The following is a 26,494-nucleotide window of genomic DNA, read 5'->3' as shown; positions in this document are numbered from 1 at the left end:
GGCCAGCGAGAGAGGGAACACAAGCAGGGGGAGTGGGAGAAGAAGAAGCAGGCTCCCAGCGGAGGAGCCCGAAGTGGAGCTTGATCCCAGGACCCCGGAATCATGCCCTGAGCCAAAGGCAGACGCCCAACAACTGAGCCACCCAGACGCCCCCAAAATTACCATTTTAATGTGTACAATTCAGTGGCATCGAGTACCTTCACCAGCGTTGTACAACCATCATCTCTTTCTAGTCCCAGAACATTTCCATCACCACCAAAGAGACCCTGTATCCATTAAGCAGTCACTCCCCATGCCCCAACTGCCACCTGGCAGCGACTCATCTACTTTCTGTCTCTGTGGGTTTGTCTAGTCTGGATATTTCATATAAATGGACATTTACAATATACGGCCTTTTGTGTCTGGCTTTTTGTAGTCGGCATAATGTTTTCGAGGTTCATTCATATTGTAGCATGCATCAGTGCTTCATTTCTTTTTATGGTTAAATAATATTCCGCTGAATGAATGAAACATGTTTTATTTCTCTATTCGTCTGTTGATGGACCTTTGGGTTGTTTCCACCTTTTGGCTGTCATGAGCAACGTTGCTACGAACATTTGCATACAAGTATTTGTTGGAGTTGTACGTTTTTGTGTATTAGGAAAATTAGTCCTTGGCCTGTAATAGTTGTTGCAAATATTGTTCTTCAGTTTGCAGTTTGTCTTTCACTTTGTTTTATGGTGGTTTTGACCAGGCAGAACCTTGAAAAATTGTTATGCTGTTGACTCTGTCAGGCTTTTATGGCTTACGGGTTTTGTGACACAGTTAGGAAAGCCATCCTTATACTTGAGGTTATAAAATAATTCTCCCATTAGAGCTGCCACTTATACAGTCATTTCCTCAAAAGGGGATTGAAAACAGGCCACTTGCACTCTCCCCCTGGGGTTATTGTGAAGCCCAACTAAGATAAGCGATACGAAAGGGCTTTATAAAATATGAACCAGCATATACATGCATGGCATGTTGTCATTGTCACTATTAATTGTATGCACTCCTGGCACTAACTAGCTGAGTTCTTTGGTTGCTTTCATTTTACAGAGCAGATATTGAAGGGCAGAATTATTCATTGAGCCAGCCAAGGATGCAGTAGCTGGTAGCATTGGAGAAGGTCACGGAAGATACCAGCTCTTAAAAGTCATGTTGGGAGGGTTTCATATTTGGCCAAAAAACCCCCACAAACATTGCCTTAAACCCAAAATTTTCTGGTCATTCTTTCTCTGAGTAGAGTCTTTTTTTTTTTTTTCCTACCAGGAAAAGAAACCAGTTCAGTGAGTTTTGTGTTATTCAGCTGTAATTGTGATTTGAGCCTCATTGATGGCCATTTTGACATGTTTTCCTTGTGTTTTTAAATCTAAATTATTATTTTTTTTAATGGCAAACTTTAGGTTGAGCACTGTATTGATTGAGGAAAAAAGTCAATATTTGACAGTGATTGTCATTACATTGTCACTACGATGATTATGCTGGTATAGAATTTTGCACTGGTTAAGTCCTTGGGCTTCCATATCGATCAGACCTGGGTTTGAATATGAATCTGTTAGTGACTAGTTGTGTGATCTTGGAAATTGCTTCATTGCTCTGTGCCTCTGTTTCCCTATCTGTAAAACAAGGATGATTACAGAACCCGACCCATTGGGTTGTAGTAAATGTCAATGATAAAATCTGTATAGTGTACGTAGGCCAGTACCTGGATGGAATGAGGGCTTGATAAATACTAGCTATTAGGATAATTCAGGAATAGGTGAAAGGTTTTAGGAAATGAGCCTGAGGTAAATGGAATATACCCTTCCGGGGGGTATTCCCATCCTTGGAGGTGGTACAGATCAAATGACATAGTAGAGCCCCTTGCCCTGCCAGATACCACACTTATTTTTGGAGAAATCTGATTTCTGTTACTACCTTGTGAAGGGTAATCATCAGGAACGGCAGTTGCTTCTCATATAACAAGGAAGAAGTAGCCATGTGGAGGAGTGTTGCAGAAGGGCAGCGGGGAAGCGGGTGAGCCTTGGGGAGGATGGGAAGGAAAAAGTCGAGGGCATCATACCAGGGGGCCTGCCCAGGTCATACCACCTTTTCTTGGGGAAGAAAGATAATGGGTGATGTGGGTTCATTGTGTGTAGTGATGTATTTGCAGAGGACATAACCCCTGTCTTCTTTTACCTCTCTTTCTTCACTTGACCCAGGAGTCTGTGGAGCCCCAACTCTGATCCTGGGCCCAGCATGGTTGGGTCCTAAAAAAGAAGTAACATCTGTGGGACCTCTGCTATGTGCCAGGCACTTTAAGTTCATGATCGCTTTGGATTCTGTGCTATGAGTAACATCACCACCATTTTACAGATGAGGAAACTGGAGTGAGGCTCCGTGCAGGTACAGAAGTGACTTAGGGGCCCCCACAAGCTGGTAAGTGGCAGAACTGGACTTTTAATCACCATCTGTCTTACACCAAAATCCAGCTTCTTTTACTGCTCAGCATGTGGCTCTATACCATACTTCACTTCAGTTTCTAGAGCCTTTGGTGGCACTTCTGTGGCTCAGTGCCCTATACATGGGTCTCCCAGAAATATTTGTGGATTTGAAATTTTAGTGATGATGAGAATAGTTGGCACTTACTAGTTCCTACCTCCGACGGGTTAAATCAAGTGGGTTAAGTCACTTGTGCCATTTCTCAGAACTACAGTGGCAGAGCCAGGCAGGGAATCTAGTCTGTCATATCCCAAGGTGTGCAGTACTTAATTCTTTTTTCCTTTGAGGGTCGATGCTTGAGGCAGGGATGCTAATCTCTGGGCACATCTTTCTCAAGTAACATGTATGGCTTTCATTGTTTTAAAGTGGTCCAGAGGGGAACCTCAGAGGGACTGAGCATGCCCCTGAGAAGGGTGAGGCAGGAGGGTGACGGCACTGGGTATGGGACAGTACTTATCAACTCTGTGACGTCCTATCTCGGGACTCGAAGCTGCAATAAGCCCTCTGATTCACCAGCTGGACTTCTCCCTGTGCTTTTTCCAAGCAGATCCTATGCCTTCCCATTTGCAGGCTTAGCTCATACTGTTTGCTGCATAGGAGTATTCCATCTGCTTCTGACCCCCCGGCCTCATGTCTGTCTGAGGAGACCCATTACAACCGCCACCCTTTGTGTGAGGCCTCAATGGACTGCCATGGATTCATTTCTGAACCCAAATCCAATCATTTATTATATACTCAGAAATAGGCAATGTGATACTATTTTGAGAAATCTGTGAAAATACCAAACTGGAGGGGGGTAAACATATTAATGACAACCTTAATATGTGTAATTCCCATGCCCAGTAGCCCTATAGTGCTTGATTTCATTTTTTTGTAGAACAAATCTTACTCTACTGAAGTGCATATGAAATGGGTTTAATCTCTTTATTAGAATGCAGGATACTGGCGCATTTGCATGGTCAAAATCTGGTGTCAGTAGCCTATGTTTCAACACTGGTGACCTTGGGTAAGTCACTTCCCGTATCTGTGCCTCTCTTCCTTCATCTGTGAAAGAGGGATGCTTCTCCTATGCTGTTGGGTTTTGGGGAGAAGGATATCATGGGGTAGTAATAATTGCTACCATTTATTGAGTGCTTACTATGTGCCCTGCACCATGCTAAGCTTAGCTTACATTCTTTTTTGATCCTCCCAAGAGCTCCCTCATTCTTGAAGTCCCTTACCCAGCAATATTTTCTTCCCCATAGCACTTATCTTCTTCTACCATATTATATCATTGACTTATTTTGTTTATTTTTCATCTTCTTCTTCCAGGGCCTCTTGCCTTGCATGACTCCAGGAGGCACCATTCACTGTGCATTCTGAGTTTGGCCTTTACCAAGAATATGAATGTGACTAGTGGGGATTTCCCAGAGTTGTGTAATATAGAGACCCTGGAGCTCCAGAAAGACAGGGATTTCTTCCTTCCTTCCTTCCTTCCTTCCTTCCTTCCTTCCTTCCTTCCTTCCTTCCTTCTTGCGTGTGTGCTTATTCTGATCATTGCTGTAACCGTGTATCCAGAACCATGCCTGATCTATAGTAAGTTTTCAATAAATACTTTTTGAAAGAATGAATTAAAAAGGCCTTAAAGAGAGCCCATTTTACTGGTGAGGAAACCGAGGCTCAATTAGTTATTGCCTAAAGCTCCAAGAGACACTGAGGCAGCTGGGTGTTTCCAGCATGCCTGCTCTCAACAGCTTTGCAAAGCTGCATGTCTGAAATGCCTGGCATTGTCCCTGCCAGCCCGCAACTGCTCAACAAATATTAATGAGCTTGCCTACATGGGTCAGTCTCTCTCCTCTGCTAGACAATCCCTACAGAGTCACAAACTGTCACATAGCTGTTGCTTTGAGAAATTAAATTAAATTGCAAGGTGCAAAGAAAAGGTGAACCTTTTGGAGTTTTTGGAAGAAAAATTCCTAACCTGACTGCTAATGGAGTTTGCAGGGGCCTCTCAGGCCGTTGGCACCCGGTTCTTTTTCCTGCTGCCTTCCCTTTTGTGAGCATTTCTTCCCCTTTTTGCTTGCAGTGAGTTCTGCTCTCCTGTAGGCTACAATGTGTCAGTTGTTATAAAATCCGGGAGGTGGAGCTTGGTGACGAGGTGGGTGGGGGAGCGCTCAGCCTGCCCTGCAGGGCGAGCAGTCCAGCCCTGTTTCACCCGAAGCTTAAGCCTTGCAGCAGGAGAACTTCCATCTCGCTCTCCTGGCTTTGATCCTCACTGTACATCAGACCAGAGGTGCTGAAGGGAGGGAGGATGCGAGATGACCGGCCCTTTGGCAACCTGACCATCTCCTTAGCAGAGCTTTTGAAAGCCAGCTGGGGACTGACTGCCGAACCAAGGAGGCGCCGCGCCTCTCGTGGATGTGTGTGTGTGTGTGTGTGGGTGTGTGGGTGGGTGGGTGAGCGGGCGTGAGTGAGTGAACGTGTGTATGTGTGCGTGTGCATCACGACTGTGTGTGTGTGTCCGGATGAGTGCGAGAGTGCACGCGTGAGTGTGTTTGTTTGCATGTGTGTGTGATCGCTCTCGGTTATTATTTCTGTGGAAGAAAAATCTTGAAAATCTGGGGCAGGTTACTGTGCTCCTCGGGTGGTAGTTCTTCTTTTGCAAGAAGAGCTAACCAGACCAAGCTACTAGAGACATTTTTTTTTCGGCGAGTAAAGAGAATTTTCCTCCTGGATCGAGAGGGATTTTTTTCCCCTGGCTTTGCAGCCGAGTAAAAGAGATTAGTCCCTAAACCTGTGAAATCGACTAGAGCTGTGTGATTACCAGGGCTTGAGAGAGGACTTGGGAAGAAAAAGAGAAATAAATCAAACAGCCTGTCAGTGCCTTTGGCCACGTTGGAAGATGTCATCTCAAACTAAGTTCAAGAAAGACAAAGAGATCATTGCCGAATATGAAGCCCAAATAAAAGGTGAGATGCGGGCTGGGGAGTCATGCTTCCCCTCCCTTTTCCTTTTTCTCTTGCTTTGGCTTTCTTTTACCCTTTTTCTTCCGTGCCATCACGAAATGTTGTTATGCATCAGTAATCTTATTGTGAGTAGGAACAGTAGCAGCCGCACAAGTCCAGACTGGTTTCAACTGCAGAGGGCCCTGGCGCTGGGAGTATGGATCCTAGGATGGGCAGCAATCACTGCATTGCAGGTGTGTGAGGGGGATCCGACGCCCGGCTTTAGGAGTGTCGCGGATACTCCATCATCTTGGCGGTGACATGTCACTCTAAGGCCATTTTGACAGTCACCACCTCCTCTTCCCTCTCATGCCGAAAGCCCCTTCGTATGATTTTTTATGATCTGCTTTTATTTTTCTTTCTTCTTTTTGGTTTTTGTTGTTGCTTTCCCTTGCCCCTTTCTCTGGGCTGGAATTCACATGCATATGCACAGGGAAGCAGCATCCCTGGGCTGCAATTCTTTGTCAGTGTCTCTCGGCTGGCCTGGGTTGCCATGGATGAACTGTTAGAGGGCATATTGATCCGAACTAATGCAGGCATTTAGCCATAAAGAGGGAGCTCGGTGCAGAAAATGTATCCTCTCACAGTGTGCAGCCCCAATCACCGTCCGGCCGCTTGCTAGAGTGTAGGGTCATCAGCCTTCATTCAAAGCCAATAGCTCAGTGTACCGTTTTGGCTGGTAGGAGCTGCCTGGCTGCCGTAGTGCCCGAGGAAGCCTGCCAGCGGGGTGAGATGACCTCTGGCTGCTTGTTCCAGCTTTGCTGCACGGGGAGGGGGGGGCACACTCCTCTCAGAAGCTGCTCCCTAAATCCTCCCTAGCAAGGCGAAATAGGACACTGGACACAATGGCACAGACAAATGCAGGCAGAATCCTCATTCACGCCAGACTGGGGTTCTCCCACCTTCGTGAGCTTTAGGCTTGGCTTTGGAGAGGAAAACCTAAAAGCGCCTTGCTCACCCTTTCTCTGAAGATGTACCCTGAGGGAAGCCCGGGCCCTCGCGTCTTAGTGTCTGGTTTCTTTCTGGTCCTGGATCTCCTTGCTGCGACACAGGCTGTGTTGTGGGCTTCCATGGACAGACTGAAGACAAAATACGTCTTCAGGGGCTACTGAGGCCTGCCCTTGAGGTTCTGGGTGGACTATTAGAGCAAGTTGGTTATTTGGGGCCCAGGTGACGTGAGGCTGCCACACCTGCTTTTAGGTGCTGCTGCAGCTCAGACTCGGTGACCCAGGAAGTCGGGTCACCTCCCCAGGAGCGGCAGGAGGCCGGCATCCACAGCTGCTGCACACACATCAGATGCTTGGGAACCTTTGGGAGGGGAGCAGCCATCAGGGGAGGGCTTTGTTTTTTTTTTTTTTTTTCCAGTCTCACCAACCGTCTTGTGCCTTTTAGTTCTGGTCAGACCCGGCATGCTAATCACCCCTGGGTGGACCCAGGGGCAAAATAAGCAGAAAACCCTTCTCCAGTTTTCAGTTCAGTGTGGAAAACAGTGACTTTACGATGTTTCAGCCTTGCTGAGAATTTACAAGCAAGCCCCTTTATGGGTCAGAGATTTGAATTCACCCGACTGCTCCAATACAAAAGCCCAGGTTCGGTATTTGCATACACACTTTTTAGGGAGTGTATGTTTTAAAAGACGAATGTAGCTGATTATTATTGTTCTTTTTTAACTGCAGTTCTCAAGAAAAATACCATAATAGAGAAGGGGATGTTGAGTTTTGGACAGTTTGGGATTTTTATTAGCATTGTCGTGCTAGGGAGCACGTTCGTCTCATTTTTGGATTGCTACCACTGGGCCCCTGAACTTTGCTTGAGGATCAGTTAAGCATTTATTGCTCCGGCTGGTTCTTTTCCTTTTTACCTTTCACCTTTATTTTAACAACTACTTAGCAAGCCCAAGGTAACGCATTTCAGCAGGAAATTTGTCCAGATGATCTTGTCTCTTCCAGACTCTAAAGGTCTCTATTATTCTGGTTAAAGGAGTTGAATTTTATTCCTTTGGAATTGACACCCACACGACTTAGGTGAGGATGTTACTGTGCCCAAAACCGTCTGGAATCTTTTCTCTCAAAATTCAGTTAATCATCATCATAATTACGGATGTACATACAGGGCTCTACAGTTTCTCTGGCTCACTCCCAAACATCACTACTCTTGGCCTACACAACAATGTACAGAAAGGGTTCGAATGAGCTCAGTTTTAGAGATGAGGAAACTGAGGCCTCATCATGTGGAATGACTTGTCCAAGGTCACAAGGCTGGAAATGTGAAGGCAGCCAGTCATCTTTCCCAATACATTGTTTGCCTGAAGCTGCCCCCTGAAGGATTGATGTCAGTAGCAGATGGCGGTTTTGTGGTGGGGACTGGCTGCCTCTTGATCGTTTTCCATTGTTTACCCTCTTACTTTTATCCCTTGCCTTTGTTGCGTACCTCTGAAGAATGTTTGACAAATCACCAAAAATAATGCCTGATGCCAATTTCCTTTCTCCCTGGGTATCATTTGGCCAGTTTGGTGCAAATACTTCACTTAGGCAGATTTTGTCCTCTGTGAATCGAGTGAGGGGAATTTTTGGTTTTAAAAATGATACTGAGTTCTTTGTGGACTTATTCTCTTTCATCTCTTTTTGAAGAATTTATTGACCTAAGGAGAATGTTTTAAAACTGTTTTTTTTTTCACTATTGTAAAAAATTTCAGATCCATGCCTTCTCTTGCCTCATCAAATACTTGAATTCCTTTGATCATATATTGGTAACACAGTAGTATACCATGTGCTTGTACATTTCCAGTGATGGGGAACTCATCACCTCCTAAGTCCACATATTTTACCTATGAATAGCTCTGGGTCTTGTGTTGTTTATGTCCACCTTTTGCTTCTATATTATCTTCCCCTTGGGACTTCATAGAACAAGACAGATGCTTCTTCCCCATGACTGCCCGTTGGATGTTTGGAGACTCTGATCATAGCCCCTGGACTATGATTATCCTCATTTGCTCATGTAAGATACTTATCTGCTGCCTAATCATCTTCTCTCTCCTTTAGGTTTACTGTACCTGGGTTGCAAACTCCAGTTCCTTTGGGTGCTTGGCAGATAGAATAAATGAGTGAAGCTGGCTGAGTAAGATGATTTGTGGTAGTTGCCCCACCACCTCATTGAGGGCAATAGAAGAAAGGGTGGTGGTGATTATGGTGGGCTTGAGAGCATGTGTCCTGCTCAAATGGAAATTCACTACTTGGGTTCAGCCTGTTGTTGCCATTTAGGAATGTAGGCCTAACTAGATCTTTCAATTTCTCAACAGATGCCAGATGAGAGCTTTATGCTATTAAAGATGTTTTGCCAAGGTACACCTGGCTGACTCCATTGGTAGAGCATGTGACTCTTGATCTTGGAGGTCATGAGTCTGAGCCCCATGTTCAGTGTAGAGATTACTTAAAAAATACTAAAAAATTTTGTGACTCTTGATCTCGGGGTTATGAGTTCAAGTCCCACACTGGGTGGGAAGATTACTTAAAAATAGGATCTTAAAAAAAAAGATGTTTTGCCAAACAGACCTTCAAAAGATCATACTATCAAAAACCTTCTTCAAGAGTGGTAGTAAGTTCTAGATGAAGGTCTCTGGATGTGGTCAGGGAAAGAAAACAACTATCACCTCCTTTATGCTGCATGTAATGCTTCTATTAATATAGCCCAAAGGTTGAATAAGCCCTTTCACTGCCCACCTCTTCATTGTACCGTATCTTTTATATCTGCTATCTTTTCCCAATCCACTAGGCTAGGAGTTTTGTCAGAGAGAAGAAAATGAAATGAATTTAATAGGACTTGTTCTTAGTGACCTTGTGCTTGCTCCAGATGGACTCTGCATCCTGTCCGAGGTGCTTACAAGTGCCCCTTTATGAATCTGTTCGAGAACTTTGATTGAGAGTGACATCACATTCTCTAGCCTGGAAATGGCAAGCTATAACTTCTTTCCCCTTTCTCAAGTCGGAATAACATTTGCCCATCTCCAGGGTTTTGGCATCTATCCTATTTTTCACAATTCCCTCAAAGATCACTGATCTTATTTGCCAGAGTTCTCAGTATCCTGGGCTCTGATTCATTTTGCTGTCAGACTTGATGATCTGTTCTGCTTTTGTTCAGAGTTCCCATTTCCATTCAACCTAATAGAAAATTGAAATAGAAACACAGTGATTGACTTCAGTGTTCTTTTTTTAAAAAATTTTTTATTATACCTCCATAGTCATTTTAGGCCATCTTCTTAAGAGCAAAAGTCCTGAATTTAGGAGAAGAAGATCAGATTTTGAGGAAGATCACAGAGAAGTATTTATTTACTCATTCATTTATATATTCATTCAATAAACATTGATTATCTACTTTGTTCTTAGTGTTGTGCTGGGTGTTGTGAGAGATGCAGAGTATATGATACATTCTTGGCTTTCTAAGATTTTTCTTGAAATATGGTGATAAAATCAGTGAAGGAAATTTAAAAAATTCAGAATGCAGAAACTTCCCAGCTGAGCACCAGAATGAGTTTCGTCTGAAAGAGATTATGTCATTGAATGAGTGGACGAACTCCCTAGGAACCCTCACTACTCTCAGCAGGCTTCAGGGAGGAAAGTATGCTAGGTTGGGGAGATACTGGGAAGTAGTAGGGGCTGTGGCTGATTAGTGAGCTCACCTAGAGGAGTCAGCCGCTGCCCAGCTCCAGTCTTCACTGCGTGTGAGCCTCGAGTGGTCAGTTCTTTCAGTGTTTCAGAGGCATCTGGATTTTTTTTTTAAAGATTTTATTTATTTATTTGACAGAGATAGACAGCCAGTGAGAGAGGGAACACAAGCAGGGGGAGTAGGAGAGGAAGAAGCAGGCTCATAGCAGAGGAGCCTGATGTGGGGCTCAATCTCAGGACCCTGGGATCATGACCTGAGCCGAAGGCAAACGCTTAACGACTGACCCACCCAGGTGCCCCCCGAGGGCATCTGGATTTTAAAACAAAATGGCTTGATTTTTATTTTTTAATTTCTAAATTAAAAAAATTTTAAATTGAAAACATTAAAAAAATTGGGTTGTCTTTTTTATTTTTGAGCTGTAAGAGGTTTTTTTTTTTTTAATTAAAGGATAGGGGCACCTGGGTGGCTCTGTCAGTTAAGCGTCTGATGCTTGATTTCGGCTCAGGTCATCATCTCAGGATGGTGAGAACAAGCTCTGTGTGGGGCTTGGTGCTCAGCGTGGTGTCTGCTTCCAGATTATCTCTCTCCCTCTCCCTGTGCCCCTCCCCCTGTTCCTGTGTGCTCCTTCTCTCTCAATAAATAAATAAATAAATGAATGAATAAATAAATAAATAAATACAATCTTAAAAAAAATTGGAGGATAGTTGACACACAATGTGACATTAGTTTCAGCTGTATAACACAGTGATCCCACAACTCTATATGTTAGGCTAGGCTGAGCTCAGAAACTAAATGTAGCTACCATCTGTCACCATACAACACTATTACAATACTACTGACTATTTCCTATGCTGTGCCTTTCATCTCTGTGACTTATTCATTCCATAACTGGAAGCCTGTACCTCCCACTCCCCTTCACTCATCTTACCCATACCCCCACCCCCTCCCTCTGACAACCATCAGTTTGTTCTCTGTACTTATGGGTCTGTTTCTGCTTTTTGTTTGTTTGTTCATTTGTTTTGTTTTTTAGATTCCACACATAAGTTAGATCACATGGTATTTGTCATTCTCTGTCTGACTTACTTCACTTAACATAATACACTCTAGGTCCATCCATGTTGTTACAAATGGCAAGACCTCATTCTTTTTGATGGCTGAATAATATTCCACTGTACATATACACCACATCTTCTTTATCCATTCATCTGTCTACCCACGGACACTTAGGTTGCTTCCATATCTTGACTATCGTAAATAATGCTGCAGTAAACACAGGGGTGCATTTATCTTTTCAGATTTGTGTTTTTGCTTTCTTTGGGGGAAAAATCCCAGCAGTGGAATTACTGGATCATAGGATATTTCTATTTTAATTTTTTGAGGACCAATATACTGTGTTCCACAGTGGCTGCTCCAATTTACATTCTGACCAGCAGTGCACAAGGGTTCCTTTTTTGAGCTCTAACAGTTCTTTATTCTGGATACAAGTCCCTTAGCAGATATATGATTTGCAAATATTTTCCACCATTCTGTGGGTTGTCCTTTCCCTTTTTTGATGGTGCCCTTTGAAGCACAAAAGTATTTCGTTTTTATTAAGTTTAGATTATCTATTTATTCTCATGCTTTTTGTGTCATATTTAGGACTCTTTTGCCAAATCCAAGGCCATGATGAAAAGCTCCTGATTTTTAAGTGTAGCTCAGATTTTTAAGAAACACTATGCTGCCTGAACAAACCCATCAGTAGGACATTTTCAGCCCACAGCCCACCACTTTGCAACTTCTGGCCTACAAGTTGAAGTCCATAAAACGTCTTGGTGATGGAACCTCGGCCAGTTTTCCTGTTTTATCTTCAGTTGTCTTCTCTATAATAAGCCTGTGCTCTTACAACCACATGAAACCAATCCCTTGTCTCTGAACCCTCTGTACCCTTCCTACCTCCTTTGTTCTGCTTAAATTGTCCCCCTCTTCTCTTGCTTTCTTTCTCTGGCCAACTCCTGACCATCCTTCAGTGTCGCCCAAATGATACCTTCTTCCGTGATATCTTCCTAATAACTCTCTTAGGCAGAATTAGTGGTTCCTCACATCTGCCCCCCCCAATATTCTGAGCCTTATTATCCTTTATTACAGTCTTGTGATTAGTCCTTTGACAATGAACTCCTGAGGCCAGAAATGCTTACGGTCATTTTGTTTCCCCAGTGTGGTGGGCGCAAGATAGGTTGAAAGAGTGGCTGGTAAGTTACTAATAAGAAGTTTTACTCTTACAACTTTTAGCTAACATATTATCTTTGATATGTGTCTTAGTTTGCCATAACAAAATACCATGAACGGGGTGGCTTAAAGAATAGATGTTTATTTTTCATAGTTTTGGAGGCTTTAAGTCCAAGATCAAGGTACCAACAGATTTGGTTCCTGGTGTTGTAGATGGCTGCCTCTCTCTGTATGCTCACATGGCTTTTGCTTAGTATGTGGTGAGAGAGCTGTCATTTTCTTCATTTAAGGGCACCAATCCCATCATGAGGGCCCCACCTTTATGACCTTCAACTAAACCTAATTATCTCCCCAAAGCCTCATCTACCTCCAGATACCATCACATTGGGTTAGGGCTTCAACACATGAATTTGGAAGGAGAGACACAAACACTCAACCTATGACAGCACCCATATTTTCTGTTCCATTGAAAGCAGGGGTTTTATTGAGAAAGGAAATATTCTCCATAGTTTGCTGAAGTTCCTTGTTTGTCCCTGATAGTGGAGATTTGGTGAAGGCTGATGTGTTGAAAGCCAAGGTGATGTTTGTTGAGGTGATGTTTGCTATAGTCATGGTGGAGTATGCATTCCAGGCTCTTTCCAGTTTGGGGAAATCAGTGGATCTGGGCGTCTGTATTGGCTGTTATTGGAGTTTTCACCACCAGAGTTTGTTAGAGACAAACTTTCCTTTCTAGAAACCTCTCTTATTCATTCATTCCTTCATTTACTCATTCATCAGTGACCATTACAAGCCATGCTTCAGGCTATATAACTTTATTTAGTGGTGGGAGGTCATTAATTTTTATTTAGCTCCAGGTCTCAGTCATATATAACAGTATCTCATTTTGTGATCTCAGTAATTCTCTAAGGTAGTCATTATTATTCCCATTTTATAGATTAAAAGCTCTAATGTTCAGAGAAATAAAGTAAGTTACATCAGATTGCATAGCGAACGGGGGCAGAGCTAAGGTTTAAATGGAGCCTTCCTGACTTCCAGTTGTACAGGGAGGCAAGAAGCATGCCAAGGCAATGTGGCTCTGAAACCCAGGAGTTCCCTTTATTGGGGGGCAAGTCTGGCATGGGTCTTAATCTTTGACTTCCCACCTGTCCTAAAACTTCAACTCCCCTTCTTTTTTTTTTTTAAAAGATTTTATTTATTTACTTGACAGAGATAGAGACAGCCAGTGAGAGAGGGAACACAAGCAGGGGGAGTGGGAGAGGAAGAAGCAGGCTCATAGCAGAGGAGCCTGATGTGGGGCTCGATCCCATAACGCCGGGATCACGCCCTGAGCCGAAGGCAGATGCTTAACCGCTGTGCCACCCAGGCGCCCCTCAACTCCCCTTCTAATCTGACTTTTCCTAGTGCTCACTGGACGCTACCTAGCTATGTCAGATCCTTTCACACCCCTGCCCCTCAAGGAGTCACCTTTGGCAAAGTGCCTGCTGGAGATACTCCTGTAGACTTGACTGAGGCTGCCGTATCTGCCTGGAAATATAGAACCAGAAATCTGAGTGGTCTTCTAGTCCAGCTCTTCCACTTCTCCCCGCCCCCCCAACCCAGATGTGGAAACTGATGTTCAGAGAAGGGTTCTGGCTTGCAGACACTTGTAGACCATAGTTCCAGGAGGTGGAAAGCTCTCTCTGCTAGGCCCCTTGCTGTAGGCTCCTGCCTGGCCTCTAGTTGGTGATCCATAAATGCATGGAGTTGAATTGCTCTGGTGGGTGGTGCAAGCCCAGGTGGTGGTGATTGCCTGGGAGGCAGAGCTGAGTGGTGCCTTGGAGAACTGGACGAGGCAAGGATATAATAGGTTAAGGATGGGAGGGCAGAGAGGTCAGAAATTGGGTCCTTTCCGGGAAGAGATGGGGATTGACTTCTTCAAGATGCTGAGTTTCAGAACCCCTGGCCTAATACGGGACCCAGCAAGTGGTGTCCTGGGCTTGATTTCACTTGTAAATGATTCATTCCTGATGGTTTGTTGGTGTTTATAAAATATCTTGGCTGGCCAGGAGTGGGATTTTGGCTCTTTTCTCTTAATTTGTTTAATCATTACGCCAATTTATATTTGGAGTAGTGTTCCCTGAGAACTAGTCCATGAAACTGGATGTAAAGAGGCTTTAGGTGGAAAAAACAGTTCTGTGGTCAGATGAGTCTTGGAAGTTCCAACATAAACTGAGTTAAATAGGTTTGTTTCCCACAGGACTTCTGGGAACCTTGAATGTGTTAAGTATGAAACGCCAAGAAGGGGCCATGGACTTTTTTCAAAACTTGTTCAATCTTGTAGACATTTTTCGTGGATTATCTCACACGACTATTCCTGAGGGGCACCTGGGTGGCTCAGTCGGTTAAGTGTCTGCCTTTGGCTCAGGGATCCAGCCCTGTGTCCAGGCTTCCTACTCAGCGGGGAGTCTGCTTCTTCCTCTCCCTCTGCCCACCCCCCACCCCCATCCCACTCATGCTTTCTCTTGAACGTGCTCTCTCTCTCAGGTAAATAGATAAAATATTAAACAACAACAACAACAAAACTATTCCTGACTCTATTCCTGAGATTACATTTTGGAAAGTATCAGACCACACAATTTGTGGATTATCCCGATTCTTTTTCTTTTTGCCTTTTGCCCACTTCCCTAATTTTTATACTTTTCTCAGAGGGCAATTTGAAGAGGGGAAGAGGTAAAACAAATGCGTATCCAGCTTAGCTAAGTGATATTGATGTGGTGTTTTGAGGTCACTTAGAAAATGTGGGTTTTGACGTCTCCAATTACAGAGTGCTCAACCATTGATTTAAATGGTAATTTGGCGACAGCTTGCCCCTGATCAATATGCATGGCGTGTGCCGGCCTGTGTGTGACAGTAGGGGCTGCACTCAGCTGCAGGCTGTGTTCAAGGTGCCTTGAGTGGACCCCAGCACTGCCTCTGGGATTGTATAGTCGATGTCAGGTGATAATGGTGCAGAGGAAGGCACAGAAGCCCACGGCCGGTGCACCTAAGAGTGAACAGAGAGCTCAGCCACAAATCCAGGTGTATGAGAAATGTGTTTTTCTTTATATTTCTGTAGCTTGATTTCCATTTCTCATCTCTCTTCTGCTGGGGATGGCAGAAATAAATAGAAGTGAATTTGGGGTTACTCCTGTTTCCCTCTGTGCTGTGCCCCAAGGTCCAGGAGATGAAGGCAGTGCCAAGGGACATCTGTTGTGGTTTATCATCAGTCTATTTGGCAACTGAAATACCCTCCTTCCCTTCGGGTCTTCATTGGTCTGTCCATGCCAGTGATCCGACCTTCTTTGTTCCCAATCTCGGACTCCTTCCTGTGTCCCTCTCCTCGGTCCTTCCATGCTGTTTGCAAGCACCAGGAGTCATCCATGCTGGCTTGTGAAGAACTCTGGACGTTTCTTTCAGGCCCGTCTTGCCAGGCCCTGCCCTTGCTTCTCCTCCAGTGCCTCCCTAGAGCTCTTTGGTTGGGGAAGCAGCCCAGCTTCTCTCAGTTCTCAAATTCTAGGAACCTGTATGGGAGTTCCCTTGTCACCCTCTTGCCCTGGGCTTGTTTGGGGTGAGGCAGGGTACAGGCTATTTTCCTATAGATCCATAAAGTCTATGTACACTTTACTTTACTGATTCCTGGAAATCTTTATCCATGTGTCAATTTAGGGGTGATATCCTGGCTCCTTGTCATCAGACATTCCCTCAAAGCTATTGTACATAATCCACATTCTTTCTATTCTCCCTGAGGGCTAGGCTTTTGAAAGTCAAAAGCCAAGAATTGACTCTTTCTCTGTATTATCCCAGAGGCAACAAACATGGAAAGCCCTCCTTGCCTGAATCTGGTCCAGAAGCTTTTAAGGAAATATGGAAGAAAAACCTTTAATATTTCAAGACATTAATTGTAGTAAATTTCCTTTCTTTTCCACCTGTTCAATCCTGGCCCAGACTGCTGTTACCTCTTGCTGGGACCATGGCAACACCCTTCTTTTTTTTTTTTTTTAAATTATATTATGTTAATCACCATACAGTACATCCCCGGATTCCGATGTAAAGTTCGATGCTTCATTAGTTGGCAACACCCTTCTAACTCAGGGTTTCTCAACCTCCACACTACTGACATTTGGAGTTGGATCAATTTTTGTTGTGGGGGCTGTCCTGCCCAACGTGGGTTGTTAGAGCCCTGGCTTCTACCCACTAAATGCCTGTAGCACCCCTCTCCCTCCTCCAAGCTGTGACAACCAAAAATGTCTCCAGACATTGCCAGATGTTTCCTGGGGGGGACAAAAGAGGCCCTAGTTGAAAGCCACTAATCTAACTGGTCTCCCTGCTTCTTCTCTTATTCTCATAGCCTGTTCTCCGCACAGCAGCCAGCAGTAATCCTTACGCAATTTAAACCTAACTATGTTACTCCCTGGTTCCAAACCCTTCAGTACATATCATTGCATAAGAGTCAAACCCAGGGGCGTCTGGGTGGCTCAGTTGGTTAACTGTCTGACTCTTGATTTCTGTTCGGGTCATGGTCTCAGGGTCCTGGGATCTGGCCTGGTGTCGGGCCCCCAGTTTGGGCCCCCGCATTGGCCCCACGCTCATTATGGAGTCTGCTTGGGATCCTCTCCCCTTACCCCTCCCCCCCACTCTCTCTCTCTCTCTTTTTTTTTTTTTTAAAGATTTTATTTATTTATTTGACAGAGATAGAGACAGCCAGCGAGAGAGAGAACACAAGCAGGGGGAATGGGAGAGGAAGAAGCAGGCTCATAGAGGAGGAGCCTGATGTGGGGCTCGATCCCATAACGCCGGGATCACGCCCTGAGCTGAAGGCAGACGCTTAATCGCTGTGCCACCCAGGCGCCCCTCACTCTCTATTGCAATAAATAAAATCTTTTTTTTAAAAGAATTTATTTAGTTATTTGACAGAGAGAGAGAGAGCACGTGTGCATGTGAGAGAGAGCACAAGCAGGGGGAGTGGGAGAGGGAGAAGCAGGCTCGCCTGAGCAGGGAGCCTGATGAGGGACTGGATCCCGGGACTCTGGGATCATGAAGCTGAGCTGAAGGCAGACACTTAACTGACTGAGCCACCCAGGTGCCCCACTAAATAAAATCTTAAAAAAAAGAAAGAGTTGAATCCAAAACTCTGGCTAGGCTTAAAAGCCAGGTTCTGCCCACCTTGGCCTCCTTACCTTTCCACAATCCAGGCTTGTAACCCACTTCAGGCCTTTGCACATAGCTTTTCCCTCTCTATGGAATCCTTTTCCCCTGGATTGTCACATGGCTGGCTCCTTCTTGGTATTCTGCTTTCAGCTCTCATGTCACTTCCTGACCACCCAATCTTAAATAGCAATGAAGTAACTAGTGGATTAGCTGACTTGAATTCTCAGCAGAACGCTTATGGCTCTATGATATTTCCCCTTCTTTGTTTATTTCTTCTCTTTACCAGAATTGAAAGTCTCTAAGAACAAGATTTTGTTTCTCTTACCCATTTGTGTTTTGTTAGCACTTGGAACAGCCCTTGGTCTATAATAGGTGATCAAAATATTTGTTGAATGAATGAATGAATGCACATTTCCTTTTGATGGACTTTGCGTACAAGTGTGTATAGATGTTCTGATTCAGGGTACATGGGATTGTACTGGGGATTGCAGTTCAGAGGAACGTAATGAAGCAGAGCTAGGCTTTCCCAAACCCTGAAGGAAAGGTTAATTCAGGAAGCTGAAGAATCCAAAGAACAGACAATTGTATCTATGCAGGGCTGTCCAACTCATTAGAGGGAATAAGGTAGAGGGACCAGGTGGCCACTTGCAGGGATACTGCAGGGAATCCAATATTTTCTGTTAATTGTGTTCCTAGTGTATGTCTGATATGGGGACACAAAAATGGATAAAATTTAGTCCCCATCCCTGTCTTGATGGACTCATGCTTTTCTAGGAAAGATACTTATAAAAATATATTAATTGATTATAATAAGTATAATAAGTACTGGGATAGTGCTGGAACCGCACACACTTTGGGTAAAAGTAGGTAGAGTGAAAGTGACAGCTTTGCCTGGGAGAGTTGGAGAAGTTCTTATAGAAGAAAGGACTTTTGAATAGGGTTTTGAAGGATGGATAGAAGCTCAGCTGGTGGCAGAAGGCATGTCATGAAAAGAGAATAGCATGTGCAAAGGCATGGGGGTTCTGGAAGGGCCTGGGTACTTGGGAAATGGTGAGAAGTTTGATATGGCTGAAGTCCAGAGTAGATGGAACGGAGTAGGAGCTGGAGATGAGACTAGAAAGGAAAAGAGCTTGAAGTTCCTTTCTAACCATTGGATCCTATGAGTCTTTGACCATGGAGATGGAGGATGAGAGTCTATTTTCTATTACATATTTTTTCTGGTTATGGATATAATTCATGCTTGTTATTTTAAATGTTACTAAGACACAGAAAAATATAAAACAAACAAACAAACAAAAAAGAACCTAGAAGCCACTACCTGAGCCACCACTCTAAACATCCCGTGTATTATTACCTTTCAGACTTTATATCTTTATCTACCAAATCTGTTTTATTCATATATATATATATATGATAAAAAATGGGATCATAAATCTTTAATGAAAAGTTATAAAAATAAAGCTGATGGGCAGATCATCATAGGCCTACAGCTTAAAATGGATGGCCTAGAAATACACAGACTTTGTCAAGTAAGAACATTGATCAATAAGCGTGACCTTCCACGTGTTTTGATGGTCCTTTATTTTTTTTTAGATTTTATTTATTTATTTGACAGAGAGAGACAGCCAGTGAGAGAGGGAACACAGGCAGGGGGAGTGGGAGAGGAAGAAGCAGGCTCCCAGCGGAGGAGCCTGATGCGGGGCTCAATCCTGGAACGCTGGAATCACACCCTGAGCCGAAGGCAGACACTTAACGACTGAGCCACCCAGGCGCCCCTCGATGGTCCTTTAGAGCAGGGGATTGGCTTGTTAGAAACCATTCTCTTGTGGTGGTTGGCTTGTGTTGCCACTTTTGTTCCACTGGATTTGTATAAAATTGGGGGGAACTAAGTTGACTTATCAAGAACCTCCCCCCACATCTGTCCTAGCCACTCGCAGCTAAAATTTTCCCCTTCCCAGTCCCCTATCATCTCACTTCCCTCCTGGTACCTGGGGAGCAGTTCCTGCCTTTGCCAGGAAGTATTAAAAGGAGAGTATTGTCTAGAACAAAGAATTTAGGGGGCGCCTGGGTGGCACAGCGGTTAAGCGTCTGCCTTCGGCTCAGGGCGTGATCCCGGCATTCTGGGATCGAGCCACATCAGGCTCCTCCGCTATGAGCCTGCTTCTTCCTCTCCCACTCCCCCTGCTTGTGTTCCCTCTCTCGTTGGCTGTCTCTATCTCTGTCAAATAAATAAATAAAATCTTTAAAAAAAAAAAAAAAGAACAAAGAATTTAGGCTCAGCAGTGGGTTGTCTTCCCTGCTGGTACCTTTCCTTTGGTCCACCTTTCCTTGTTGTTCTGTGCCAGTGTCCCTGGTCATCCATAGTACTTTTGGGATTTCTGATTGCTGGTCTGCTTCTAACAGTGATAACCTGTTTTCTCCTTTCTGATGGTTGGTGGGGGTATTTTGGAATATAGTTTATTTTAGATTAGTAAGTTCCCAACTCTTTGTCAGATAGAAAGGCCTGGATTCCTGTAGGTAGGTAGAGCTCTCACTCAGAGATTGGTGCACAGTGGGGGAGGGGGGACAGCTCTATAGGGATACCTTCCATAGCTTAGGGTGCTTTAAAAGGAACAAGAGGGGCGCCTGGGTGGTGCAGTCGTTAAGCGTCTGCCTTCGGCTCAGGGCGTGATCCCAGCATTCTGGGATCGAGCCCCACATCAGGCTCCTCTGCTAGGAGCCTGCTTCTTCCTCTCCCACTCCCCCTGCTTGTGTTCCCTCTCTCGCTGGCTGTCTCTCTCTCTGTCAGATTAATAAATAAAATCTTAAAAAAAAAAAAAAAAGGAACAAGAAAAAGAGAGACAGAGGGAGATGACACGAGATGACCCTTACCAATGAAACACCTGAGCCACCTTCAGGGACATGAAAGAGTGGGTGTCACTTCTCTGATTTTGTTTGTATTAAGGATGCAAACTGGCTGAGCAACATGGCTGCTCTCCTGAGGTCATCTTGGTAGGGCATTTACAAGCAGATTGGCTATTACGTTACTTTTTACTTTACAGTGTCTTTAATTTTATCACTGGCCTTTCCAGACAGTATGTTTTGGATCTCCCAAAGATATATCTTCTAGAGGAAACTGAGTCAGAACAACAGTTACCTCCTGACTTCTGACACCTGGTAACTGAACTCCTTGACCTCCTCCCCTGGCCATTTGGGCTCCTGACCTCTTGTCTGGTTATGGTCTTTGGAGTTTATTTGTCCCTTGACCCTCAGCTAATACAGAGCTTTAGTTTTGGCCTGACCCTCCTGCTTAGGCCCCACCCTGAGTATCTCTGCCTTGCTGGATCTCATACTTGGCATATTATTACCATCAAAACTCTGTGCCAAAAATGGCAGAGGCCCCACTTCTCTTTGCCAGAAACATGCAATTGTTGTGCTATCGGGAATAGTGGGAAAGAAATGTTGAGGATGTGGTGGGTGAGTTCACTCTGATTTAGCTTAGCAAATATTTATTGAGTTCCTACTATGTTCCCTGCCCTCATAGACTTTATAATTCTGTGAAGAAGATGGATTTTTAACTTGTAATGACACAAATGTTGAGAGTTATGAGAGGGTGGTACAGAGTTGTTGGGGGAACCTACAGCAAATCTACAGTAAGTAGTTGAAAATATTGTAGGTGATTTCTGATATAGATCTATAAAGCTGAACCATATTGGCCAAGCTTATCTCACCACCATCATTTCGTGAGCTATTTAGGATCTAGACAGAACCACTTTTCCATTTAGAGAAGAGTCAGAAGCCATCAAAATATTGAAGGAGTCAGGAAGTGGTACTTCTAAGAGAAACATACAACTCCTGGTATAAAAGACAAAAATGGTTCCAGAAAAGGAACTTTGTAGTAGTTATACTCAAGATGGTAAATACAATTGTGGGATAAGTGCTATTAAGGGGAAATTAAAGTTAGGGATCAGCTGAAGAGGGCTGAAATACATCCTGGTTGAACAAGTTATGCTAAAGTCACAGAAGGGAGTTGAGTGGAGAGTATGGACTGTGGAAGGAGGCGGGGGACCATGCTCTGGATGGAATCGCACACACCTGGGTCTGAATTTTGCCTTATGGCTTATCAGCTGAATGACCTTGGATAAGTCTTTTCTTATCCAAAAAAGAGAAGAGAAAAAGGGATAATACCTCACCAATTTCCTTATTTGGAAAATGGGGATAATAACACCTCACTCGTGTGTGTGGTGTGTGTGTGTGTGTGTGTGTGTGTGTGTGTGAGAGGAGAGAGAGAGAGAGAAAGAGAGAATTAGTTGAAGTAACCCACATCAGAATTTCCAGCACACTTCTTTGTACATAAGAATGTTTACTGAAAAATGAAAAGGTTAGCTAAACCAGTCAAGAGGGTCACCAGCATTCAGAGCCCTGGACAGTGAACCTAAACCTACAGATGAAACACTTGGTTAAGTGCAACCGGTTGGAAAGGAGAGGAAGATGGGGCGGTCTGAGAAACTGAGTACAGGCGCAGTTGCCTGCATGGGCAGCTGGGAAAGGAAGTCCTGGCCATGATGCTTTCTTTGACTACCGCAGTGTTTTTCCCAGTGTGGCTCCTGGGCCACCTGCATCAGAATCATGAGGGAGGAATTGATAATAAACTCAGATTCTGGGGTCTTATCTCAGACCTATTGAATCAGAATCTCTGGGGGGTGGGGCCTGGGAACCTACATTTTTTAAGCGCTCCAGGTTTTATGAACTTGAAATATTTGGACCTGAACTGTAATAAACTCATCAATTTGACTGTCTTTGTATCTTTTTTCTTGAAGGCAAAGGCTCATTTAATAATTATGTAGATCACACAAATGAGAAGAAAACCCGAGTCCCTGGTGTGTATGTATATCTTGCGTGTGTGTGTGTGTGTGTAATACAGTCCTGTTTTTTTTTTTTAATAAAAAATGTGTATCTTTATGTTTTGGGTGTGTATAAAAAGAGTCTGATAGTTCTTACTGATTTGTAATGCTGTTTACTCTCAGGGAGTAGGAAAAGAATGTAGGTCAGGGATGAGGGCAAGATGTTGGTGACAGGGAATGGTGGAAGGAAGACCTTTTTTCCTTATATTCTTCCATTTTGATTGATTTCTAAAATAATGAGCATGATTACTTTTCTAATTAAAAAGCCTACAAAGTTGACTATAAGTAAGGAATTTATTGACAAAATTTCCTGCTATGGAGGATGCTCAGACATCAGCTGAACTATAAAAGGAAAGAGGGAAAGAAAAGAAGACAGACAGACACCGGCAACAGATATATAAGTAATGCTTAACTTCTTGGGGTGTTCATTATATATTGTAAGAATGACGGTTGAAATGAAATATTGTACTTTGCTGGATAATTCCCCAGTGGAAATGGAAGGTGTTTCTCCCTGCTCTATCAAAATTCTAAGAGATAGGGATGGGGTGGAATAGTCAAGCCCAACCATTTAATTTATTGGGTTCATATTGGGAGCCACTGAATCTGGGGTTTATAGTTATAAGACCTGATTTTCCATCTCTGATTTATCTTTTGAGCAAGGGATGTCTCTATTCTGCATCCTTGCTTCGTCATCTGTGACATGAGGGCATTATCTACCTTAAAGGCTAGTTGCTGTGAGGATGAAATGAGGTAGTGTGTGAGAAAGTAAACTCTAGAGCGCTGCAGAAATGTTAATTATTTCTATTTTTGCCTAGCTCTTCCCTTGGACATGCTGCTATTACCGTGGGGTTGTTTATGTGTCTGTCTCTCTGTGAGCTCATTGAGTGTGGGGACTTTGTTTTATTCATTCCCAAATTCTTGTGCTTAGTGCCTGCCACACAGGAGGCATTCAAAGCAAGTTCTGGAATAGCTATCAAGGATAGAAAAATACATGCACAGTTAGGTTTAGGCTTATGAAAATATTAAGATGCTCTTCCAGGAAACATTGCCTTCCACTTCTATTTAAAAGAATTAAAAAAAAATTCATCCAAGTCCACAGCAGAAATGATATTGCTAGGAGAAAGAAAAGAACTTCATTAAGGAAAATTTAATTGCCCAGTTTTCTAAAGAGACAGAGCCACATCCCTCCATCCTCATTACTGTCAAATGCAGGACGGCTGGTTCCAAGGAGGGCAAGATGAATGAAAAGAGATTGTGAAAAGGCAAATCCTGATAGTCCTGAAGAAAAGTCTCCCAAGAAACAGGAATGCCCCCTGGATCACCAGTTTCCTTTATTGTTGGTCAGAGCCCGGGAATAAGCCTTTTCTGGGCAACTCAGACAAAGGGCCTCTTTGGCCTCTACCCCAGACCTTGGCCAGTAAACCACAAAGTCCCTTATTTCCCCTGGAAGTGGGAAAACTTCCAGTTGCTTGACAAAACTAGAAGGATTATCTGAGGCTGAACTTGGGGGCTCCAGTACCTCTAAGACCCGGGTAATTATCATCTGAATGGGCAGGGGGAGGACTGGAGCCAAGTCTAGAAAAAGAACCCTGGGGTAGACCTGCAGTTAGGAAGGAGGAGACCCATCTCAGGTTTGGTCCTCTGGACCCTTTTCCTATACAGCCACGAATCTGCAATTTCTTCCCTCCTCTCCTATACCAGTTCAGCCTGAGGGCACCATTTGATGGGTTCATAATGGTCCAAACTGGTGCCAAACTATTGCACCCTAGATGAAGTCTCCAGTGGTCTATTAAAAGGCTCTACCCTGTTCGGTGTTTTGATTGAGTATTTGGATGAAGATGTGAGCATGCCCAACCACTTTGAGAATGGTAGGAGACCAAGGACAGCAGGCTTAGTCATTAGGAATATGGTAATTGCTATTGAACTGCCTGAGGTTTGCAGCCCAGCTCTGCTGCTTTCTAACTGTGTGACTTTGGACAAGTCTTTTCATCTCGCCAGGCCTCAATTTCCTCATCTGTAAAGTGGAGATAATAATCCTATCTCAAAAAGTAATCTAGAGGATTAAGTGAGATAAAACATGTAAAGCCCTCTGCACAGTGCTTGGCACGTAGTAAGGACTCAGTCAGTGTTAGCTATTGTTATTAGTACTAGAGTCATACTCCAGGTTCTGGAGTCCAGTAGATTGGGCTCAGATTCTAGCTCTGCCATTTATTAGTTATGGGCAAATTGTTTAACCTTTCTGAGGCTCAGATGTCTGGACTTCTACAGATGAGGAACAGTAATTCCCACCGCGAGCATTTTTATAAAGCATTTAGGCCAGAACAGACATGCAGCAGATGCTGCATAGACAGTGGGTTGTCCCTAGGAGGAATAGCACCTCCTGTGATGGACAGAACCAGGAAGCAGAGAGGTCTTAATAGAAGAAGATGAAGGACAGACTCTAAAAATGTAATAGTATCACTAAGAGAAGACCACCAACTCTTCAAGAGAAGCTCAACTTTTTTTTGCCTGTTGAGCCCTGAGATGAGTTTCTCCTATGAATCGATAGAAATGTGAATAGGGGCGCGAACAGATCGGCATTTGGTTAGGATGCTAGACCTTGGACCCTGACCCCGTTCTGTCCCTTGGCCAGGTAGCTCTTGGCCCCTCCCCAAGAGGCTCCAGAGGGAAATACATGATAGAAGCCACTGACTGGACAATGAACACGGCTCCTGAAGCCGCCGCTCAGTACCCCAGTGCTGAGCTGTTCTCCAATGGAGAACTCCTTTAGCCTTGGTGCGTTAGGCATTCTGGCCTCCTTTCCAAGCCCATACTTGAATCTTTACTCTGTTGTTCCAGAGTAACCAAAATAGGCTGAAGGTCAAACCTCTGACCCCTTCCCTTTAGGGACCAGCCTAGACAATTGATCTGACTCCTCTCTGAGATGCTACTTAGGCCTAACCTGCCACAAGAGAGGGGTCAGAAGTCTGGACCCACCCAGACTTGACCTTTGAATTCCTTGGAAGTATAACCTGTGGCAATTTTGGTCCATGAAGGTATCCTAAAACCTGGTCAGTCCATAATATTACCTTTCCTTTAGGTGGGTGGATTTCCATGCCCTTAATCTTGACCCTGACTTAGGAGGAGTGAATAGATTTGGCCTTCAGCTCCCTGAAGGTCAACATTCCCCACTTTTTGACCTTTCTTCTAATGTTCCCAAGAGTTTAACAGCCAAGCCCATGATCAATTCAGGGTGTGGCTCCCTCCCTCTGAAGAAGAAATCAACGGAGAATCCATGACATCCACTTTGCATCCTTGGTTCTGCTCCATAACGTGCCTGCTATGCAGCCAGGAGCTGGGTAGTTTAGCCCCCAAGGATTTAAGAATGCCTCTTTGATGTCCTTCTCCTTTTCCAGATGTGTCAAAGCAGATCAAGACTAAATTGAAAAATCCAATGTAGTTTTTCTAACCAACACTGATCACCAGGCCAGAGGTGGCCTGTAGGCCAGTGATGTATTTTGTTGACACGCACAGCAGAGTTGGGCAACTTCATATACAAATCTGTATTCTTCACTTTTTGAAAGTGAAAAGTGCTCTGGCTGGACTGGGACCCCATTCTCACATGGTAAGAAATCAGCCAGAGCTGAGTAGCAGCTCCCATTTTTATTTTTTTTTATTTTTATTTTTATTTTTATTTTTTTTTAAAGATTTTATTTATTTGACAGAGATAGAGACAGCCAGAGAGAGAGGGAACACAAGCAGGGGGAGTGGGAGAGAAAGAAGCAGGCTCATAGCTGAAGAGCCTGATGTGGGGCTCGATCCCATAACACCGGGATCACGCCCTGAGCCGAAGGCAGACGCTTAACCGCTGTGCCACCCAGGCGCCCCATCAGCTCCCATTTTTAAATGAGACATGCATCCCGAGTCCCTGCTGGTTCCTGGGCAGGAGCCCTTGAGTCCCCAGGCACCCTTATCTCCCCCCTGCTATTTCATTTACCTAAGCTCCCTGGTTTCTATAGGCATTTAGGTTTGCCGCTCCTGAATAAGGCCAAGGTATTCTATCTTCTGTCTCAAATTATGCTCATCAGATGAGGTTGTAAAATGAGAAGTGAA

At 44.1% G+C, this 26,494-nt stretch overlaps 1 protein-coding gene across 7 annotated transcripts in view; it reads left to right on the top strand.

The window, feature by feature from the left end:
* Nucleotides 1–4,654: 4,654 nt before the first annotated feature.
* Nucleotides 4,655–26,494, top strand: part of SRGAP3 (SLIT-ROBO Rho GTPase activating protein 3) — a 250,454-nt gene continuing 228,614 nt past the window's right edge. For 6 of the 7 annotated variants that reach the window (XR_004624758.1, XM_019800883.2, XM_034658695.1 and 3 more), the window contains exon 1: nt 4,655–5,450. Coding sequence is in view for 6 of the 7 variants with exons in the window: in XM_019800883.2 (XP_019656442.2) it covers nt 5,384–5,450 (67 nt within the window). In the remaining variant the exon portion in view is untranslated. Of the gene's footprint in view, nt 5,451–5,474; nt 5,681–26,494 lie in introns of those variants that run through there. The other variant, XM_034658697.1, reaches the window with a different exon arrangement.

Source organism: Ailuropoda melanoleuca, chromosome 4 (assembly GCF_002007445.2).
Source record: "Ailuropoda melanoleuca isolate Jingjing chromosome 4, ASM200744v2, whole genome shotgun sequence".
Taxonomy (NCBI): Eukaryota; Metazoa; Chordata; class Mammalia; order Carnivora; family Ursidae; genus Ailuropoda; species Ailuropoda melanoleuca.
The sequence above is the reverse complement of the archived record's forward strand: the minus strand, read 5'-3'. Positions and strand labels throughout refer to the sequence as shown.